At 54.9% G+C, this 20,272-nt stretch overlaps 1 protein-coding gene across 5 annotated transcripts in view; it reads right to left on the reverse strand.

The window, feature by feature from the left end:
• The window catches only part of RET (ret proto-oncogene), a 55,110-nt gene that overhangs the window by 23,899 nt on the left and 10,939 nt on the right, over positions 1-20,272 (reverse strand). For 3 of the 5 annotated variants that reach the window (XR_004246040.2, XM_032142993.2, XM_032142979.2), the window contains exons 2-5: positions 7,815-8,078; positions 5,893-6,180; positions 3,363-3,604; positions 1,950-2,145 (exon numbers count right to left, since the gene is read on the reverse strand). Coding sequence is in view for 4 of the 5 variants with exons in the window: in XM_032142993.2 (XP_031998884.1) it covers positions 1,950-2,145; positions 3,363-3,604; positions 5,893-6,180; positions 7,815-8,078 (990 nt within the window). In the remaining variant the exon portion in view is untranslated. The remainder of the gene's footprint in view (positions 1-1,949; positions 2,146-3,362; positions 3,605-5,892; positions 6,181-7,814; positions 8,079-20,272) is intronic. The other 2 variants (XM_058436519.1, XM_032143000.2) reach the window with 1 other exon arrangement.

Consider the following 20,272-nt stretch of genomic DNA (forward strand, 5'->3'; position numbering starts at 1 on the left):
TGGACTTGCCTTATTAGGCCCTCTTCCTTCTGGAGTTTGGACACAACTGACAGGCATTAACATTAAAGCAGAGATCATAAGACTGGCAGAACAGACTCTTTGTGGCAGTAAGATACCAAATTATAAACAGGACCTAAGGCCATGCCAGGCAAGGGTTAAGTAACACCCTACAAACCACAACATTGGTTTTCTTTTTTGAGACAGAGTCTTGCTCTGTTGCATCTCATTGCAGCCTTGACCTCCCAGGCTCCAGCCATCCTCCCACCTCGGCCTCCCAGGTTCCTGGAATCCAGATGTGTGCCACCACGCCTGGCTAATTTTTCGTATTTTTTTTTTTGTAGAGACAGGGTTTCACCACGTTGCCTAGGCTGGTCTCGAACTCCTGGACTCAAACAAGCCACCTGCCTCGGTCTCCCTAAAGTGCTGGGATTACAGGCATGAGTCACTATGCCTGGCCCATAAAATCTTGTTAAAAACCTTTTTTTTTTTTTTTTAAATTACCCAGGTATAACGCGGTTTACTTCCCATCCTGACCCTGTATAGCATCAGGCGACACATAGCAGGCCTCCTTAACATTCCTTTGTACTGACCTGAAGTCTTTAGGCAAAGCTTAACTCTTTCAACCAACTGTAAATTAAAGAATCTCTGCATCTACCTCTAACCTGTAAGCCCCTGCTTTAAGATACCCTGCATTTTGGGGCCAAACCAATGTATACCTTCCATGTGTTGATTTATGTCCTTGCTTGTAACTCCTGTCTCCCTAAAATGTATAAAAGCAAACTGTAACTCCACCACCTTGGACCTGGGGACCACTTACTCAAGGCTTCTTGGGTTTGTGTTTTCTCCAGGCTGTGGTCACTCATCTTGGCTCAAAATAAACCTCTTTAAAATGTTTTACAGAGTTTCGTTTTCTGGGTAACAGGTGTGTGTGTGTGTGTGTGTGTGTGTGTGTGTGTGTGTGAGACATGGGGGGTTAAAGGTCTACATTACCAAGGCCCTGGGAAGAACACACTAGAGCCCTCCAGACATCTCCCCCAGAGCATGGCAGAACTCCCCTCCACTGCAGGAACCTCCAGCAGACCCAATGACCCCGCAGGCCAAGCCCTGGAAGTCATGCCGTCCCTGTACCTGCCGCGTGCTGCCGCTGTGGTTCTCATGTGGTGGAAACAATGATGGGAGGGGCACTCTGGCACACAGGGTATTCAGTGCCAGGGCAAGGAGGCTGTCTCCCCTCTGACAGGTGGGGCCTCCATAGGCTTGGTGAGGTGGGGAGGACTGAGGAATGAACAGGACCAGGCCAGGCAGAAAGGGGCGAAGGACCCATGGCCTGGGGTTCCACCAGACACAGACCCCAAATGCAGGTGGTTTATTTGGAAGGCGATCCCAGGAGAAATCAGCAGGAGGTGGGGGAGGGAGGCAGGAAGCAAGGCAGCTGCTGAAAGGTCCCCTGAAAGCAGGTGAGCATGGTGGCATGTCAGCAGTCAGGCAGGACAATGGGCTCAGAAGCCCTGACCCGGCTCGGGGCTGCTTCTGTGCACCAGCCTGTTTAGCAGAGAGCTGCTGAGGCTGGAGCAATAATCCATAAGCATTTGGGATGCCTTAGGGGCAATGATGGAGTGCCAGGGGCTGGAGGAAAGCCTCAGGTGACATGTGTGTTTGCAGTCGGTGGTGAGCCCTGGTGAGGTCAGCAGGGGGGTGTGGTGGGGCCCTGCCAGGGTCGGCCATGGAGCAGCTCAGGGAGAGAGGACCCATGGTGAAAGCCCTGCTGGTGGCTGGAGGGCAGGCCTGGCAGAGACACAGGAAGTGCTGGGCAGAGGGTGGAGGGGAAGTGGCTTGGGCCACAGAGGGCCATGCCAGGTGTGCATGTGTGTAGGGTGCTGCTTGCCCATGAAGAGCGAGCACCTCATTTCCTGGGGGCCTAGCCAGGCCATGCCACCAGCCCCTCTTACTATAGTCATGTACGGTCGCCCGCACGAAGCTGCCGTTGGCCTGGACCGAGGTCTCGTTGGGCCAGTGCTCCACCCGGAAGGTCTGCTGGGCCCAGGTGTCCCCGGGGAGCAGCGTGCTTGTGTACCGTCTCACCAGCTCCCCTGATGCAGGTACCACGTCTGCATCGAAGACACGCAGCGTGGCCACCACGGTGTCCTGCAGGATGCAGAGGGCGTTGGTCAGTGCAGGTGAGAGGGGCCCCTCAGACCCCCCAAAACCAGAGACCTCAGGATGCTGCACATCCCGCACAGCCCATAGGTGGACCAGGTGTGTGTTGTCAGAGCCAGGTCTGGGGACAGTCTGACCTGGGTTCAAGTTCCCACGGGGTCACTGGCCAGCCTGGCCCAGTCACCTTCCCTGAGCCACTGAGCCTCGCCTGTGTAACAGGTGCAATGCAGACCTCTTATAAGGAGAATTACAGCCGATGCCCAGGCACCCTGCTGGGAGGTCCCATCCAGGTCCCCAGAGAGCAGGATGAGCACCTCCACTCTCCCCTGAGGAAGCTGGGCCCCACAGGGTGAAGGTCAGGTCAAGGTCACACAGGAACAGACTGCAGAGCCGAGATCCGAGTCCAGGTGTACATCAGAGCGCTCTGCTCCAAGCATCCTCCTACCCCAGGCTGGAGGGGGTTTTGAGGAAAGCCGCTGGGCACCTGGGATGGCTCTGCCCACCAGGCCTCTGCTGTCACCCCAAGACGGCCCAGGGAGGCCCACACAGCCTTTACTCACAAGGTGTGCTTTCGGCCAGACCTCCTTTCCCTGCCAAACCTGCACGTGGTGTGCCCAGAGAAGCAGGACAAGGCAACGCACTACCTCAGTCCCCACGCCCGCTCTCCCACGGCCCCTGCGGGGTGGGCCGGCTGCAGGAAGGCCTGAGGCCCAGCAGGTGGCAGTCGCGCTCCACCAGCGCGAGCCGGAGAAGGTCGGGGCGGGCGGCGCCGGAGGTGATCCGCCTTCCCGGCCCTCTCCAATCCCCGGCACTGCTCCTGGTCACTCAAGGACCCTCCCGCTGGGGGCTAACTGCTGGTGGGAGGGAGTGCCCTCCCGGCAGATGCTCCCCGCCCGGGCAGCGCGACGCACTAGCTTGCCGCGGCACAAGTGTGCCCCAGACGCGAGCCCTCGGGCCTCGTCCTGGTCAGTCCCAGACTGGGCACCCAGGGGTCTCAGCCTCCCGAGGCAAGGCCCCGCTGGGTGCTGGCAGGACTCCCCCTTCCCCTCTCCCTAGGACAGACGGCGCCGACGGAGACGAAGGACAAATGAAAGCATGAATGGTCGGCCACACGGTTAGGTGGCTACACAGACACTAAACCGACCGAGAAACGAACTGCGGCCGGAGACAGCACTGGGTAGACCACAGCACGCGCGGACAAGCACCTCCTTCCGCTTGAACTCCACCACGGCGCTGGCGGTGTCGACGCCCGCTGGGAAGGTGGGCGCCGAGTCGTCCTCGTCGTACACGGTCACCGGGAAGGGCACCATCACCACCTCCTCGCGCGCGCCGGCGTGCACGGTGCACACGGCCACCAGCTCGTACTTCTCCCGCTGCTCGCGGTCCAGGGCCCAGCGCGTGCTCACCTCCAAGCTGTCCGGGGCGCAGCGGAAGGGCAGACCCTCACCTGCGCACCAAACAGACAGGGGCCCCGCGTGATCGCCAGCCGGGACCGGGCCAGCCGCCTTCCTCGGGAAGGGGGCTCTGTGGTCAGAGCGGGGCGCACACCGCTGTGGCCCCAGGCCTCCCTTCCTCCGCTCCACAGGGGAGCGCAGCGCTCAGAGCACGAGTTTGCAGCGATGACTGTGCTTACGTCCTGCTGCAGCTGCGTCCTCACTCCTGCTGGTGGGGAAGAGCCGGGACCAGGCACCCTGATCAACCAGTAGGGACTGGGACACCCCTCCGCCCACCTGGCCTTGATCAGGAGTGGCCTTGTGTGGGGAAGGGTAGCTTTGGCTCAGCCCAAGCTGCACTGGAGCCAGCTACTGGCCTTGGCTGCTTTTTTTTTTTTTTTTTTGATGGAGTCTTGCTGTGTTGCCCAGGCTGGAGTGCAGCGCCGCGATCTTGGCTCACTGCAACCTCCAACTCCCGGGTTCAGGCGATTCTCCTGCCTCAGCCTCCAGAGTAGCTGGGACTACAGGCGCCCGCCACCATGCCTGGCTAATTTTTGTATTTTTAGTAGGGACGGGTTTCACCATATTGGTGACCTTGGCTGCTTTTTAAAAAATGTTTTTTTTTTTCAATTATGGAAGCAATATGTGTTCATTTTAGAGAACGTAAGAAAGCCACGATTCTACCACTTGAAAACAAACACAGTGGACATCTGGGGTATGATGTGACATTAACGCATAATGATTTCCGACCGCCTAGTGTGCATCTCCACTCTACACCTCCTTGTCCAGTGCGTCGCCAGGCTGGTCATCCTCTGAAGGGCGGATGTCGAGACAAAAGCGCATGCTCCATGCCCTGCACGGCAGCTCGCGCTAGACTACATCGCCCCTGAAGCAGGGCCAGGAACCTCAACACACCCTTCAACGAGCCTGACCTCGGATCCGTCCTCCAGAAATAATCCAGAAAAGGGGGCATGCTGAAGGCGGAAGGTCACCGCTGAAGACCCCACAACCCACCCCAAGGAGGCAGGGGCAACTCCACAAGCCTCCCAGGCAGAACCATGCCTTGCGCATGAATTACGTATGTGGGAAATGCTTATCATATAATGCTTTCCTCTGTTGAGTGTGATTACAAAAAACCCCCCACTAAACTAAATTTAATTACATAATTTTTAGTGAAAAAGGGCAGCATGCAAAAAACCAAGTGCTCCATCAACCATCTGGTTCAAAGACATCTATCCCTGCCTCAGAGAATGAAAGGAATCTGGGGAAGCATGAGTGATGGCTTTTCTTCCTTTACTGAGATTTTAATATTCTTGCCATGTTTGTGATAAAGTTAGTGTGAATTTAGGACACACTTGCCAGCGGTGCAGCCTCTGTGACCTGGTTGAGCCCCACTTCCTGACTTTCAGACGATCAAACGGGGCCTCCCTGCACCTGGTCAGCTGCCTTCTCCCCTCTCCACTGGGATCCAGCTCATCCCACCCCCTGACTGGCTGCAGCTGTCTGCTTCTCGCCATGCCTCGGCTTCCACCTGTATCCGGGCATCACGGCCCACATCCTCCTGTTCAGAGGTTTCTCCTGTAGCCTTCTGATTGTCTCCCAGCTTCACCCCTGAACCTTCCCACCCCAAACCATTCCTAACACAGTAGTCTGACTAATCCTTTTAAAACTAAGTCAGGTCCTGCCAGCACTCCCTCCCTCCAAAGTCTTCCATAGCTCCCCATGTTCCTCCGGAGAAAGCCCTGCAAGCCGCTCCCAGACCTGCCCCCTGCCCCAGGAACTATTCTGTCCCAACAGCCTCAGCTCTTCCCTGTCGCTCAGTGCACTCCAGGCACACGAGGGTCACACTGTGGTGCCCTCCAAGGGGCTAGGCCTGCCTACCCGGCACCCTCCCACCTTTGCTCTGCTAGCCCCCACCCTGATCACCCAATTTATGATGGAGGAATGGAGGTCTCCTCGTCTGTTCCCTTCCTCCTCAGCATTTCCCTCTTCCCAGTTTCCTCCCCAGCTAGCTCCTTCCAGAAGCCACACAATTTCCTTGGCATGCTCAGACACTCTGTCTGCCCCACAAGAATGAAAGCTGCAGGCAGGCAAGATTCCAACCTGTTGTGTTCATTGTTATATCCTTAGCTCCTAGAACAGTACCTGGCCCCTGGCAGGTGTGCAAGAGGTACTTCTGGAATATTGAATGAACTGATGGCATGGAGGTGAAGAATAAACCAGATGGCTTGTGTCAAGGGCTCGCAGAGCAAGCCCAGCAGTAGCAGGCACTGCGGGGCGGCCCCACAAGGTCGGCACTCACCCTCCAGGAGCCTGTAGGCCACGCTGATGTTGGGGCACAAGAACTGCACAGGCAGCAGGCGGAACTGGTGGAAGGTGCCTGGGGGTCTGTTCTCTCGAATGCGGAAGGAGGGCCTTGTCTCTGGGAAGCAGAGCTCCCGGGGCTTGAGGGAGCTGCAGGCTGGAAAGGAGGTGTTGAAGAAGGAGAAGTACACGCGGGCACAGCCTGGCCACTGGCACTCGCCCTCACCAAGGGATGTGGGTGACAGGAAGACCTTGAGGTAGACGGTGAGCAGGGGAAAGCCACGGTCTGCAGAGAGAAGTCAGGTCTGTGGGGGCATCGGCCACACCTGCCAGGCAGTTGGGAATGGGGAGGAGGCAGGAGCTCCAGGGCTGGTGTAAACCCTGGTCCCCACCAAGGTCCACAAAGCTCAGACTGGTGTTCCAGCTCCGCCTGCCACCTCCTTACCTCTGCTGCACAGCCCTGCGGCCCAGAGCACCAGTGCCTCCCAGGCCTAGCTCTCATCATTCAGTTCTTGGCTTAGAGGCCCCTTCCTCAGGGAGGTGTGCTGAGCACTGGGTCTAAGGCTCCCCAACTCTGATGGTGGCAACTTCTCCAGTAAGGGGTGACCAGCACCCCTGCCTGCCACACCCTCCTCAGGAGGTTTGGAATGGCCGCAGACATACTTCCCCAATGCCTAGAGGGGGCATTTCCGGCAAGTTCCATCACCAATGTGCCATAGCCATTTCAGCTGGGCTGCGAGGGCTTTCCCAGCCTCCATCTCAGCCCTAGGTGGGCGGCTGCTCCTCAGAGCTGCTCTTCCCATATTCTCTGGCATTCTCTTTGCTTTTTACTAGCCTGTCCCTCATTGCTCCAATCCCCTGTTGTAATTAATTCTTTACACAAACTTTCCCTGTTAAATTACCCTGTGGTTTCTTCCTCGACAGGAACTGGCTGTACATGAAGCCTCTCCCCACCTTGGAGGGCTTAGGCCTCCTAGGAAATGCAGGCCCAGGGCAAATTCCACGCTGGCCCCCACCCAGGGACTCCCATTCCTCAAGCTCCACCCTGGAGGCTCAGGATGAAGAGGGCAGCAACTAACTGTGTAGAACCACGACCCACCTCAGATGCTGCCTCCTCCAGGAACTGCCTGGGCTGTGCCGGAGGGAGCTGCCCACCCAAGCCCCCTCCCTCCCCTGCACCCTGGCTGTCCCTGGCAGATAGGCCAGTCACTCTGCCTGGGTAGGGCAGGGATGCCTGCTTTGCATTCACAGTCTGAGGCTTGCCTCTCACCAGCAGACAGGGCTTATGGTGGTTGTGAGGGCTGCGCGAGCCGTGGCCCTGGAGGGGTGCTAGGGACGGGAGATACCAGGTGCAGCATCACCGTTTCCTGTCACAGGGGCTCTGCTTCCCCCCCACCCCTCCCATTACCAATGTCACATGTGGCTGTGACTCCGGCTCTGACTGCTCCTCTTTCCTCCCTGGACACATGGGACAGGCCCAAGTCCCTGCCGGGTACAAGGGCAGCCAGCTGCCGATAAGAAGTCAGGCTTTCCTTGGGAACTGCCCCTTCTCCAGAGAGTTGCAGGTCATTTGCTAAATCAAAACCTTGGGATTTTTCCAGCCCCGCTTACTCCCTCTCTTGAAACCTCCTAATCCTTTTTAGCCCCACTGGAAGAGGGATTGGAGTCTGGCAGAAGAGTGTACCCGGATGATTCCTGTGTGTCTCCAAACTCCTACAGCCTCACGCAGCCCTGAAGCTTGTCCTGGCTTCTCTCCAGGCTGGACACAGAGGCAGGCCAGCCTCACCTAACCCCTGACGCCTTCCACACCAGGGGTGGTGGGGAAGCCACCCCAAGCCTCAGTGTCAGCGGCTATGATGAGGGCGGCTTGAGGAAGGGGTGGGGTGGGACACGGGGTGGGTGTTGGGGCGGCTCCCTTACTGCGGACACTGAGCTTCTCCCAGGAGCTGTGGTCCAGGCTCCGGTTAAGGTAGAGGAGGCCGGTGTCCTCCTGGATGCAGATCCAGTTGTTCTCATGCAGCCGTGTGCGGTACGTGCCGTAGAGATGCTGGCCCAGGCGGAAGCTGGGCACCTCCTCAGGGGCGTCCCGCAGGGCATGGACGTACAGCAAGGGCGTGCCAGCCGGCTGGTCCACATACAGCTTCTCCCAGTAAGCATCCCTTGAGAAGTAGAGGCCCAATGCCACTGTGGGAAGTAGGGAAGTGAGTGAGAGATGGTGAGGATAAGGCTTCTTCAAGGACAAAAAAAAAAAAATCATTAATTTAAAATTCCGATCTTGGCAGGAGTTTTTCATCTCTGTTCCTGAGAACATGAACACTCAATTATTTGTATAGTTACACATGGGCTAGAAAAGAACTGCTTTAAAAGAGAAAAAGAAAAGGAAACAGGGGAAGCAGTATCCTCAGTGACAGGCCTATTCTCAATCATCCAAGCCGGAAGGGCACCTGAATCATACAGATTTCTCAACAGGTCACCCAGAGCCAGAGTGTTCAAGGGCAGGAGACACTGCCAGCCACGCGGGGCAGGCAATAGTTGCCAAAAAATGAAGAAAGCACTTTATAGGAAAGTCATAAATCTTTATCTAAACATACGCCTACCATATGACCCTGCAATTCCACTCCATTCATCCAAGAAAAATGAAAACATATGTCTATCAAATGCCATAGTTGAAATTGGAAGGATGATTCACAGAAGCCAAGAGCCTAGAGGCCCTTCAGCAGGTGGATGGATGGGCAGACCGTGGTCCAGCCACGCCACAGAATGCTGCCCAGCAATGAAAAAGGATGAACTATGGATACATGCAAACACCTGGATGGGTCACACACACAAACCATGCCAAGGTGAGGAGGCCAGGCAGAGGAGAGTGCACATGGCACGATTCTGGACGGATATTAGGCAATGGATCAGACTGGCTGCCTGTGGCGGGCAGGGGTGTGGGGGAGGTGGACAGATTGGGAAGGGTCACAGGGCACGTTCTGGGGAATGTGAAGGTCCCATATCCTGACAGGGGCGCAGATCACGTGGGCATATTCATTTGTCAGTATTGTACAGCTAAGGTCCGTGCATCTTATCTATGTAATTTTTATTTATTTATTTATTTATTTTTGAGATGGAGTTTTGCTCTTGTTGCCCAGGCTGGAATGCAATGGTGCAATCTTGGCTCACCACAACCTCCACCTCCCAGGTTCAAGTGATTATCCTGCCTCAGCCTCCCCAGTAGATAGGATTACAGGCATGCACCACCATGCCCAGATAATTTTGTATTTTCTTAGTAGAGATGGGGTTTCTCCATGTTAGCCAGGCCAGTCTCGAACTCTTGACCTCAGGTGACCCGCCCGCCTCGGCCTCCCAAAGTGCTGGAATTACAGGTATGAGCCACCGTGCCCGGCCTATCTATGTGATTTTTACCTAAATAACTGAAAAACGAATCACTGAGGGCGCTGCGGACAGAGGCGTAGCTTCCTCGAAGAAGGCAGGATGCTGGCCTCGGCTGTGGCCGAGTGAGCCCAAGCAGGGGAGCAGTGCACTATGCTGCTGACTGTGTGTGGCCAACATTTCCCACAGTGGAAAGCTTTTAAAATAGTTTTTGGAACTCATGTACGTTGTCGGTGAGAATGGAAAATAATATACAGTTATCATGAAAAACAAGAAGGTAGTTCCCAAAAACTTAAAAATTGAATTACCATATGACCCAGCAATCCCACTTCTGGGTACATATGCAAAAGAATTGAAAGCCAGGTCTCAAATAGATATTTACAGACCCATGTTCACAACAGCACTATTCACGATAGACAAAAGGTGGAAGCAACCCCAGTGGCCATCAATGGATGAATGGATGAACAAAACGTGGTCTATACATACAATGGAATATTCAGTCTTAGCAAGGAGGGGAATCTGGCTGGGCGCAGTGGCTCACGCCTGTAATCCTAATACTTTCGGAGGCCTAGGTGGGCGGATCACTTGAGGTCGGGAGTTAAAGACCAGCCTAGCCAACATGGTGAAACCCCGTCTCTACTAAAAATACAAAAATTAGCTGGGCGTGGTGGCGGGCGCCTATAATCTCAGCTACTTGAGAGGCTAAGCCAGGAGAATGGCTTGAACCCGCGAGGCGGAAGTTGTAGTGAGCTGAGATTGTGCCATTGCACTCCAGCCTGGACAACAGAGCAAGACCTGTCTCAAAAAATAAAAAATAAAAATGGATCAGACTGGCTGCCTGTGGCGGGCGGGGGTGTGGGAAATCCTGACACAGGCTATAACACTGATAACCCTTGAGCACATTATGCTAAGGGAAATAAGCCCATTGCAAAAGGATGAACACTGCATGATTCCACTTATGTGAGATCCCTAGAGTAGTCAAATTCACAGACACAGAACATAGGATGGTGATTGCTAGGGCTTGGGGGAGACAAGATGGGGAGTTAGTGTTTGATAGGGACAGAGTTTAAGTTTGGGAAGATGAAAAGTTCAGGGACAGTGGTGGTGATGGCTGTACAACAATGTGAATGTACTGCATGTCCCTGAAATGTATACTTAAAAATAGTTACATTGTAAATCATTTTTGTGTATATTTTTCCACAATAAAAAATAGTATGAAGTTTTAAAAAGATGGATAAATAGGCAAAAAATGCTTAAAATCCATTAAGAACCTGCAAATAGACTCCAGAATGCCCAAACAATACCAACATCCAAAGCAGGCATTAGGAATACTGCACTTGTATGTAATCGATCTCTCTTTTCGATCAGTTTGCTCCCACCCAGACGGTTGCTGCTTGAAGTCCTGGAGGGGTCCGGAGGGCGGGGCCTGCAGCAGCAGTTGAGAATGCCCCCAGGGCCGCTGGGCTCCTCCGGGACACAGCTGGGGGAAACAATCAAGTGCCAAGTGGAGCCTGGAAGAGAACAGGTGAGACGTCTGGAATCCCACAGTGGGAAAATAGAACAGAAGGCTTCTCTTGAAGTGCTCACTGCACATCAGGAACACTGCTCCCATGACACTGCCCTCGGGGTGGGAGGGGGGTGCTGCATTTCTGGCGACAAAGAAGGTGAGAGATTGTAACTCACAGCGGCCTCACAGGGTGAGGAGGGTCCAGATGCCCTGGCCCCGATGAACCCCCTCCCGATCCCATGTGGCGTCCTATGTCTGGGCTATCCACACAGGCGGCAGGGTCCATGTTCTTACCCCAGAGGGGATGTTAGGGGTTGACTGAGCTCAGATAGGGAAAGGCAATGCAGCTCAGCTGGGTCTAGTTTTCTCTGGGACCCACACCTCTGGCCCTGGTCTTCCCAATAAGAACCATTTGCCCTTGGGTGGCCATGGGGTGGCTCTGGTGATGCCCAGGCTGCAGAAGAGTGGGTGGGGCCCTGGCACCCCATCTGTCACAGGAGCAGATCCAGTCTGGGAATCCCACAGGTGCTCCTCTGGGGCCTCTATGATGTGCAAGCACCTTTAGTGGTCCAGGGACCAGAGGTAGGACAGGCCTGGGCTTCCCAAAGCCCCCACCACAAAGCCCACATGTGCAGGGGAGAACGAGCCTTCCTGCTCCCATCTGGCAGAGCCCATCCCTACAGGATCGTGGGGGGCCCAATCCCAATTGGTCTTCCTGCTGCCAAAAGGGATTTGTGGATCAGGCAATGACTGCGAGCAGAAACAGACTTAAATGCACTTAAAATGCCTCCCAGGTGGTCTCTGCAGCTGGGCACAGCTGTCTTAAGGTTCCCGCTTGTCACAGACACTTCTAGATGGAAAAACACATGGTCCAAGGTGGGAGAACGAAGGAGGTGGGTGCAGGGCTGGCCTCAGCGGAGTGCAGCCTGGGCAGTCCCAGTGGGCCCTGCTCAGAGGTTTCACGCTTGGTTTAATGCTCTTTGCTACAGTCTTAAAATTCTTCATAATTCTAGAATAAGGGGCCCACAAATGATGCAGCCAATCGTGGTGGGTCAGCCACGGGGGAGGGCTGGGGAAGAGCTGCTGGCATCAGGCACCACCGGGCTGTGCAGACTCTGCAGAACACTGGCCTCCTCTGGGCCTCAGTTTCCCCAGCTTTGAAGTGGGGGAGGCATGCTAAGGAGAGGAGGAACGGCTAGTGCAGGTGCAGCCAGGCATACACCTCTGCACAGGGGTGTATCATCATGAGGCTCTCACTGCAGACTCAGCCATTGGGTGCAGATCCCTTCACTGCCCATTTCACAGATAAGAACAGTGGGGCTGGGTGGCGAGAAGCCTGACCAAGTGAAACAGCTGGACACGCTGTGAGGTTTTGTGTCTTGGGGGTTAGAATAACAGCTAAGAAAGTGATGGTGGAAGTCAGGCGCCAGCAGGGGCTGAGCCTGCCAGGAGGCCCAGGGCCCTGCTGGTTGGCTTCCCATCCTGCTGCCGCCTTTCTGCCTAGAAGGGCCGCCTGGCCTGTGGACCAAGGCCAGGCCCGTGGGTCGAGACCCACCTCCGGTGAGAGCCACTCCTGGCACCATGGGAAGGTCACCAGCAGGACTTACAAAGCTTTTCCCACCCCATGCCTTCAAGGCCCAAATGCCACGTGGTGACAGAATCCTCCCCCACACCTAGCACACAGGTGTCTGCTTTGACAGCTTTCATTGCCAGGGCTGGGCCCACCCTGTACTTCTGCAGCACGGTGGTGGCCTGGCACACACCACACCCACTGACAGTGCAAATGGCAGTGTCGCTTGTCTGAGAAACTAAGAGGATTCCCACACCAACCCTCAATGACCCCCCCCACCATGGTTCTGGTTCCTCAGGCTGGCTGTGCCCTGGCACCATGCAGGATGGGGTGGGGGAAGGTCCTGCTTGCTCACAGCACACTTGCCAAAGACCCAAGTTGCTGCTCACATTCAGAGAGACCTCAGGAACCTTCAAGGCCTGTGTAGTGTGTGTCATGAGTGTGTGTATATGTGTGCATGCACAGGGCATGCAGGAGACAGAAAAATAGATGGAAGCACGCCCAACCAAGACCCCATCTGCTCCCACCCTGTCCACCTCAGCAGGAAAGAGTCGGCCCTAGTGTTTGACAGAGTGAAGACTGTTTCCAATGCTCCACACTTGGCTGGGCTGTTTAATTTATTCATCTTTGGATGCAGAGGGGACCAGTCCTGAGGCCCCTCTTCCCACATGTGCGCGCGCACACACCTTGTCAGTCCACACACTCCGTCCAGGTGTGCACGTTCTCATGCCCAGGCGGGCCTGGAGCAGGCTACTTTGCAGGCAGCACAAGGCCAAGCTTCATTGGTGGAGGGCTTTGGAGGGATGCTGGGACAGGCCAGGGCTTGCTCCTGTCTCCGGTTGTTACACCTGCCTTTTCTGGGTCCTGCTGCCCGGGCAGTCCACGAGATAGGGTGTGCTATGTGCTCCACCCTAGCGCATACCCAAAGCATGCAATCCCTCGGCACTGATGCAGCCCACACCTGAGCCTAGCCATCAGCTTCCTGCAGCCCCCGGCCTCAGCTCCCGTGCCCTGAGGATAGTTCCTGCCAGACCTGAGCCTTCGCAGCAGCCCCAGCCTAGCATCCAGCTCCTCCCTCAGGCTCTGACCCCAGCTGGGAAGGGGTTCCTTCCCTGGAGCCCACCTGCAGCCGAGGGTGCCCCACAGAGCTCTCCCCACCCCCATTCATCCCTCTTTCATCACAGCTTAGTGCCTCTGATGTTACTGCTCCTGTCTCAGGGACCATGTGGGGCTGTCTCCTGGTCAGACTCAGGCGGACACATTGCACACATGCATTTCTTCTCTCACACACACTCATTCTCTCAGATGCGTACCATTACACACCATGGGGGCACACACTGTTACACACTTGTTCTCCCATATGCTCACACATTATCACACTGCCAATATGGCTCTAACAAGCACATGTATTCGCTCATATTGGTATACACCCGCTTTCACACACAAGCACACACATTTTCCCGCGCCCTCGGTGCACACATACTAAGCATGGCCTGGCCCTGTCTGTGGAGGCGGGGGCTCACCAGCTCTCCACAGGCTCCTGGCTATGGCCCTTGGTCTCCCACCCCCCCACTGCCAACCACCCGGCAGCTCTGATGGGGCACTGTGAGGTCACCCTTGCCATGGCATGGTGACCCTGCCACAGAAACACAAATGGAGCTCCAGACGATGAAAAACTTCCCTAGGATGGCAGCACAAGAGCCGAAATTTAATTTGGGACTTCCAAAAAAGAAAACAGTAACAACGATATGATCCAAAAACTGCATGAATTAGAAGCAGCACAGGGCATGTATGTAGAGCAGGCCCTTCCTGCAGAACCCCTTATGCAACACCAGCCCCACGCCTGCCCTTGATGGGTGGCAGACGATGCAGATGACAGCTTTATTATGGCCCAGCAGAATCTCCTTAAGAGACAATTTCCTAATGCAATCATCTTCCTGGGAATGGGAAACAGGCCCCAGGGCTCCTCCCTGGGGGCTGGGGGTGGAAAGAGGCGGTCCCCGCCTCCCCAGGCCAGCTGTCCCTATGGGGGTCCCTCCAGCCCCATGCTGAACACTGTTATCCTCTCAGGATGTGACCTGTTACCCCACCCCCACCCCCCACCACTTCCCTCCCACTTCCCACTCATGTTTTCTCTTACTATAGTCAAATATTTGACATGTACAAGGAATACATTTCACAGAACATTTATGCTGAACAAACACCCAGGAGCCCGTGGCCCTGCTGAACTGGATGCTTGGCCACACTGCTGCTCCTCCCGCCTCCCCACCTGCCACTGTGTCCCACCCCCCACAGGAGGAGCCTGCGCCTGGCCTTCTTCTTGCCTCATTTTTTGACGTCATTCATGGAAGGCCCATTTTTGCTGGGTGGAGAATTCCATGTGGACAGCTATTTTCCTCCACTCTGCATAAGGTCTGGCTCCCGTCTTTCAGCCTCAGTGCTGCTGCTGAGGGCCCATGCTCAAGCCAGCCCCTCCTGGGTAACCCACTTTCTCTCAGCTGCTCCCAGGACCTCCTCTGTCTTTGGTGCTGTCCAGCATCGCTGGGATGCTACCGAGGCTGCTCACCCCCTCGGCTGGTTTCCTCCTCTGCACCCTGTCCTCCAGATGGTGGCAGCGGCTCACTCGCCAGCCATATCCAGGCCCTGGGCTGTTAATCCCATCTCTATGCTGGTGTGCAGCATGCTGATCAGCAGCCTGGGCATCTCCATGCCTTGCTCCCTCCACTCTTTTGCCTCAGTTTGGCCCCTCCTCACCCCAAACTGTCCCCAACTCTTCCCCATCTCGTCACGGCATGGCCCCACCTCACTGCTCAGGTCACATACCTCAGTCCCCAGATCCCTTTCTCTTTCACTCCTCACCCCACCTCCCGAGTCCCCTCTGCCACCCCCGTCCAACCCTGGACCACACGCTGGGCAGGACAGGCAATCTCGCACAGAGGAGCCAGGGTCCACTGAATCATGGCACCCTCTGTGGAGCCCTGTGTTAACTGTCCGCTGCTTGCAGAATAAAACATAGCTTCTCATCAGGGCTCCCAGGGCCCCCTCTGCCCTCCAAATCACTTCCTCCTCACTCTTACAGGGTGCCCACCTTCCTGCCACATCTGCCAACTCACTTTCTGTGAGCTGAATGAATAAATTCATGAACCAATGAATGAATCAATGAATCAACGAGCCAGTACAATGGTTTCATAAACAGGAGTGTGAAAGGGCTGAGCACATTTGGGAAATGGTCAGAATTTGGGAAGGGAAAGGGGGTAAGGGGACGGGGAGATACTGTGACATGGTCTCACGGGCACTGGAGCCACGGGCAGGCTGTCAGTGGCAGGACAGAGCTGTGTTGATGCGCCCTGTGCACACGTGCAGTGCCCACTAGTGCACCAGCAGCCTTGTGGGGCCATCCACTGTGCTGAGCAAACAAGCCTGAGGCTGTGGACAAAACCACTCCTTTTCAGCTCAGGAAATGATCTATCGGTGCCTGAGGAGCCCTGGGCACCAGAGCTGCCAGCCAGACTCGCTCGGGTAGGACCACCTGCAGCATGCTGCACAGACCTGGGTCCTGGGCTCTGTCCCAGCTGGAGGCTGCTTTTGCCTGGGACTATAATCTAACTTTGCTTTTAGGAAAAAAACACAGATCAAGGGAGGCTCTACCGTAAATAACAAATTTGGAGGTATATATAAAGAGAGATTCTAGTTTTAAAAAGTTAAATTGTGGTAAAATACACATGAACTTTATCATCTTAAAATTTTTAAGTGTACAATTCAGTGGCATTGTGTTCACACTGCCGTGCAAACCATCCTTCCACAGCACTCTTTTTATCCTGTAAAACTGAAATTCTGTACCCATGAGACAATTACTCCCCCCCACTCTCCTCTCCCAGTTCGTGGAATCTTCCATTCTACTGTCTCTACGAATTTGACGACTGCAGGGACCTCATATAAGTAGAATCATACAGTGCTTGTCTTTCTGTGACATAATGTCCTCGAGGTTCATCCATGGCGTAGGATGCGGCAAAATTTTTTTCCTTTTTAAAGCCAAGTAATATTCCATTGTATGTCTGTATTATATTTTGCTTATCCATACATTGGTCAATGGACACTTGGGTAACTTCCTCTTTGTGGTTACTATGAATAATGCTGCTGAAAACAGGGACATACAAATGTATCCTGACTGCTTCCTGCTTCCTTTCCTGTATGTATCCAGAGTGGAGGTGCTGGAGCCGAAGTCAGCTCTAGGTTTAACCTTTGAGGAGCCTTCCTGCTGTTCTCCACAGCAGCTACACTATTTACCTTCCAGCGGTGCGCAAGGGTTCAATTTCTTCACATCCTCACCAACACTGGTTCTTTTTTTTTTTTTTTTTTGATAGTAGACATCCAAATGGGTGTGAGGTGGTATCACACTGTGATTTTGATTTGTATTTCTCTAATGAGTGGCAATGCTGAGAATCTTTTCATGTGCTTCTTGGCCATCTGTAAATCTTATTCGGAGAAATGTCCATCCAAGCCCTGTGCTCATTTTTGTTGTTGTTGTTGGTTTTTTTTTTTCTTTTTTTTGTATGGAGTCTCACTCTGTCACCCAGGCTGGAGTGCAGTGGCACGATCTCGGCTAACTGCAACCTCCGTCTCCTGAGTTCAAGCGATTCTCCTGCCTCAGCCTCACAAGTAGCTGGGATTACAGCCACCTGCCACCACACCTGGCTAATTTTTTTGTATTTTTAGTACAGACAACGTTTCACCATGTTGGCCAGGCTGCTTTCGAACTCCTGACCTCAAGTGATCTGCCTGCGTGAGCCTTCCAAAGTGCTAGGATTACAGGAGTGAGCCACCGTGCCCGGCCCCCTGTGCTCATTTTGGAATCAGGTTTTTTTGTTGCTATTGTTGAGTGTGAGGAGTTCTCTACAGATTCTGGATTAACACTGATCAGATCTATGAATTACAAGTTTTTCTTCCATTCCATGGGCTGTGTTTTCACTCTACTGATTGAGGCCTTGGTTCACAGAAAGTTTTACATTTTGATGTTGCCCAATTCATCCATTCTTTCTTCAGCTGCCTGTGCATCTGGCTTTTATAGGGGGATCCCAGTTTTAAAGATGTGTACGCAGCTAAATCTTCAGCTAGAACCAAGGTCAAACAGAAGCATGAAATTTTTGGCTCCATCTGGCATCGCCCTGCTGCCCTGGCCACCTCCTGCCTGGGGCAGGTATACACCTGCGCACGGCCAGTTTCTGCTGCAGTTCCCACTTCAGCTGCTGTCCACTCATGAGACCACGGCAGCCAGGCACGAGAGCGCCCTGACTGGCTAGGGAGCGTGCCATCTCTAGGCAGGTGTGAGGGCTCACAAGGGCTGGGCCACGAAGGCCAGCCCTCGGTGCCAGGGTCCCAGGGGGCCAGGAGCCTGCAGAGGAGGAACCTCTGCTCCTCACCGGCACCACTGCTGCATGCGCCTGGGTGCGCAAAAAATGTTTTTGTTTTAATTAATTTTAAAATCAAAAGGATGAAATAAATATAATAAGGAATAAATAATAATAAAGTGGCCTGGATTGTGTTTGTCTTATACCAACACAGTTGCAGAATACAATTTTGCTTTTGGATATGGGAGGGGCCCATGGTGCACGCATGTGGTCCTGGCTTGAGAGTCACCTGGTTGCCTGAGCCCCCAGGAAGACAAGGCTTAGCATGGAGCACACAGCCCTGAGCAAGGCAGGGACCCATCCGAGGCCTCAGCAGAGGAGGCAGCACCCAGAGGCGGCCCAGTCTCAGCTGCCTTCTGTCACAGAGCCCTTCCCTTTGCCACGCCTCCTCCCCACCCGAGCCCAAGTGCCAACCCAAGAGCCTCCCGGGCAGCCACTACCGGACACTGGTTTCCAAGTGATGATTAAGTGCACCCTGCCTGGCGTCCTGCTCTCTTCTTCAATTCCCTGTGTCTTCCCTGCATCTGGGGGTGGCTCTCATCACCTCTGACTCAGGAGGTTCAGTGGCCTCTCAGCCTCACCCCTGCCCAGGGCAGCCACCACACACAGCTGTTCACAGGTGTCTCTCTGAGCCATTTGCCAGGCCTGGGCCTACTCACACATGTCCAGTTTCCCCTTCATACACAAAGCCTGGTATGTGCAGCTGCCTGCATGCCCCTGCCATCAGCCCCTCACTCTGGGCCCTGGTGCTCGCTCACTCAGCCTGGCCCAGGGCTCCCAGGTGCATGGCCATGCCTGTCCTCTCCACCTGTGGGAGTCCTGCCCACTGTCCTGAACAAGCTCCTGTCCCAGCCCCCATCTCTGCCCCAAGTCCTGACCTTGCTGGCCTTTGCCTCCCTTAACTCTCACGGTTCTTGTCTGATGATAACAAGAGTATGAGGCTGACAGACAGTGCCCACACACTCAACCTGCTCTTGGCAGGGACGGCTTCCTCCAAACGCCCTGCCTATGAGCCAGAGGAGGGCCCCGCTGGCCAGCCTGTTAGCAGGTGGGACAGGCCACACGTGCTCCATGACTCCAAGTGTGTGGCGTGTCCTTGCACATGGGGGAGGGCTCCCTGACACAATGCTGTCGGCCCTGGTACACAGCAAGAGCACCCTGGTTCTGCCTCTTGACAATGTCCCCTGGGGTCCTGAGATGTGTCCTACAGAAAGAACGGACATGCACTCCCCACGCCACCTGCACGCCTTGGGAGAGGTGACAGCAACTGGGTCCTGAGTACTTCCTTGGACAGCAAAAGGAGCGGCTATCCTGGCAGCCCACAAGCCAGGCAGGACAGATGGACATGCACATGCTAATGGCTTGCTGGTCACACATAGCCCTGGGCTCATGGGGAGGATGCTTGCTGGCCAAGAAAACAGGCAGCTTGTCAGCCCTTTCCCTGGCAAGGAATCCTTAATTTTGGCGAGATGAATGTGTTAGACCCTAAGGCTGGAGACCCTGGGACACCTGACCCCGGCAGGGACATCAGGAGAGCTGACTGGGGCACCCATGTGCACCCTCCCTGAGGTCAGCTGGCTGGGGAAGTCACCACACCCTTATGCTGAGCTGACACTGCCCGACCTGTTTAAAGGGCCCAGCCCTGGGTGGAGGAGAGTGCGTAGCCCAGGTTGAGGGGCCAAGGGGGCTACCCCACGCTGCCTGTTCTGAAAAAATGCCTGACCAAGAGACAGCCACAGACAGGCAAGTGGAGGCTAAGGGGAAGGGACTGCTCCAGGCTGCAGCCACAAGCAGGAGCCAGTGCCCAGCAGGACAGGAGGGCTGGGGGCAGAGCCAGAGTGAAGGGAGGGGAAAAGCAGCAGGAGATAGAGACAGTTCAGATGAGCAGCAACAGCACAGGGCCGGAGGCGAATGCTGGTTGGAGACAGGAGGCCAGCTCCTCAGGCCGTGAGGGCATGAACTTAGGAAGAAGAGGAAGGTTGGGCAAGCTTGTGGATTCCAGGCAAGGCTGTGGACTCCATCTGGGTGACAGAGAGAAAGTGTGTGTTGCAGTGGTAATGAGCCTGGGGCAAGGGACATACATTTGTGTCTCAGTTTCTCCTCTGTACCCACCGAGACTCAGAATTCCCACCACACAGGAGTGTTGGGAGCTAGAAGGAATTAATGCACATGAAGTTCACAGAACAGTGGCTGGCACCAAGCACCAAGAAGATGGCTGCATCACGACCATCAACATCACCGTCACCTCTACCACCACCATTACCTCCACCTTCCCCACCACTGCCTCCACCACTACCACCAGCACCATCACCTCCACTCCTACCATTGCCTCCACCACCATCCCCACCTTCACCATCATGACCTCCACCACCACCATCACCATCACCTCCACTAATACCATCGCCCCCATCACCACCATCACAACCATTGCCTCTACCACCACCAACCCCACCTACCACCACCATCACCTCACCACACTTTCACTACAACAACCACCACCACCACCATTAACTTGACC

Source organism: Hylobates moloch, unplaced genomic scaffold, assembly GCF_009828535.3.
Source record: "Hylobates moloch isolate HMO894 unplaced genomic scaffold, HMol_V3 SCAFFOLD_3, whole genome shotgun sequence".
NCBI lineage: Eukaryota > Metazoa > Chordata > Mammalia > Primates > Hylobatidae > Hylobates > Hylobates moloch.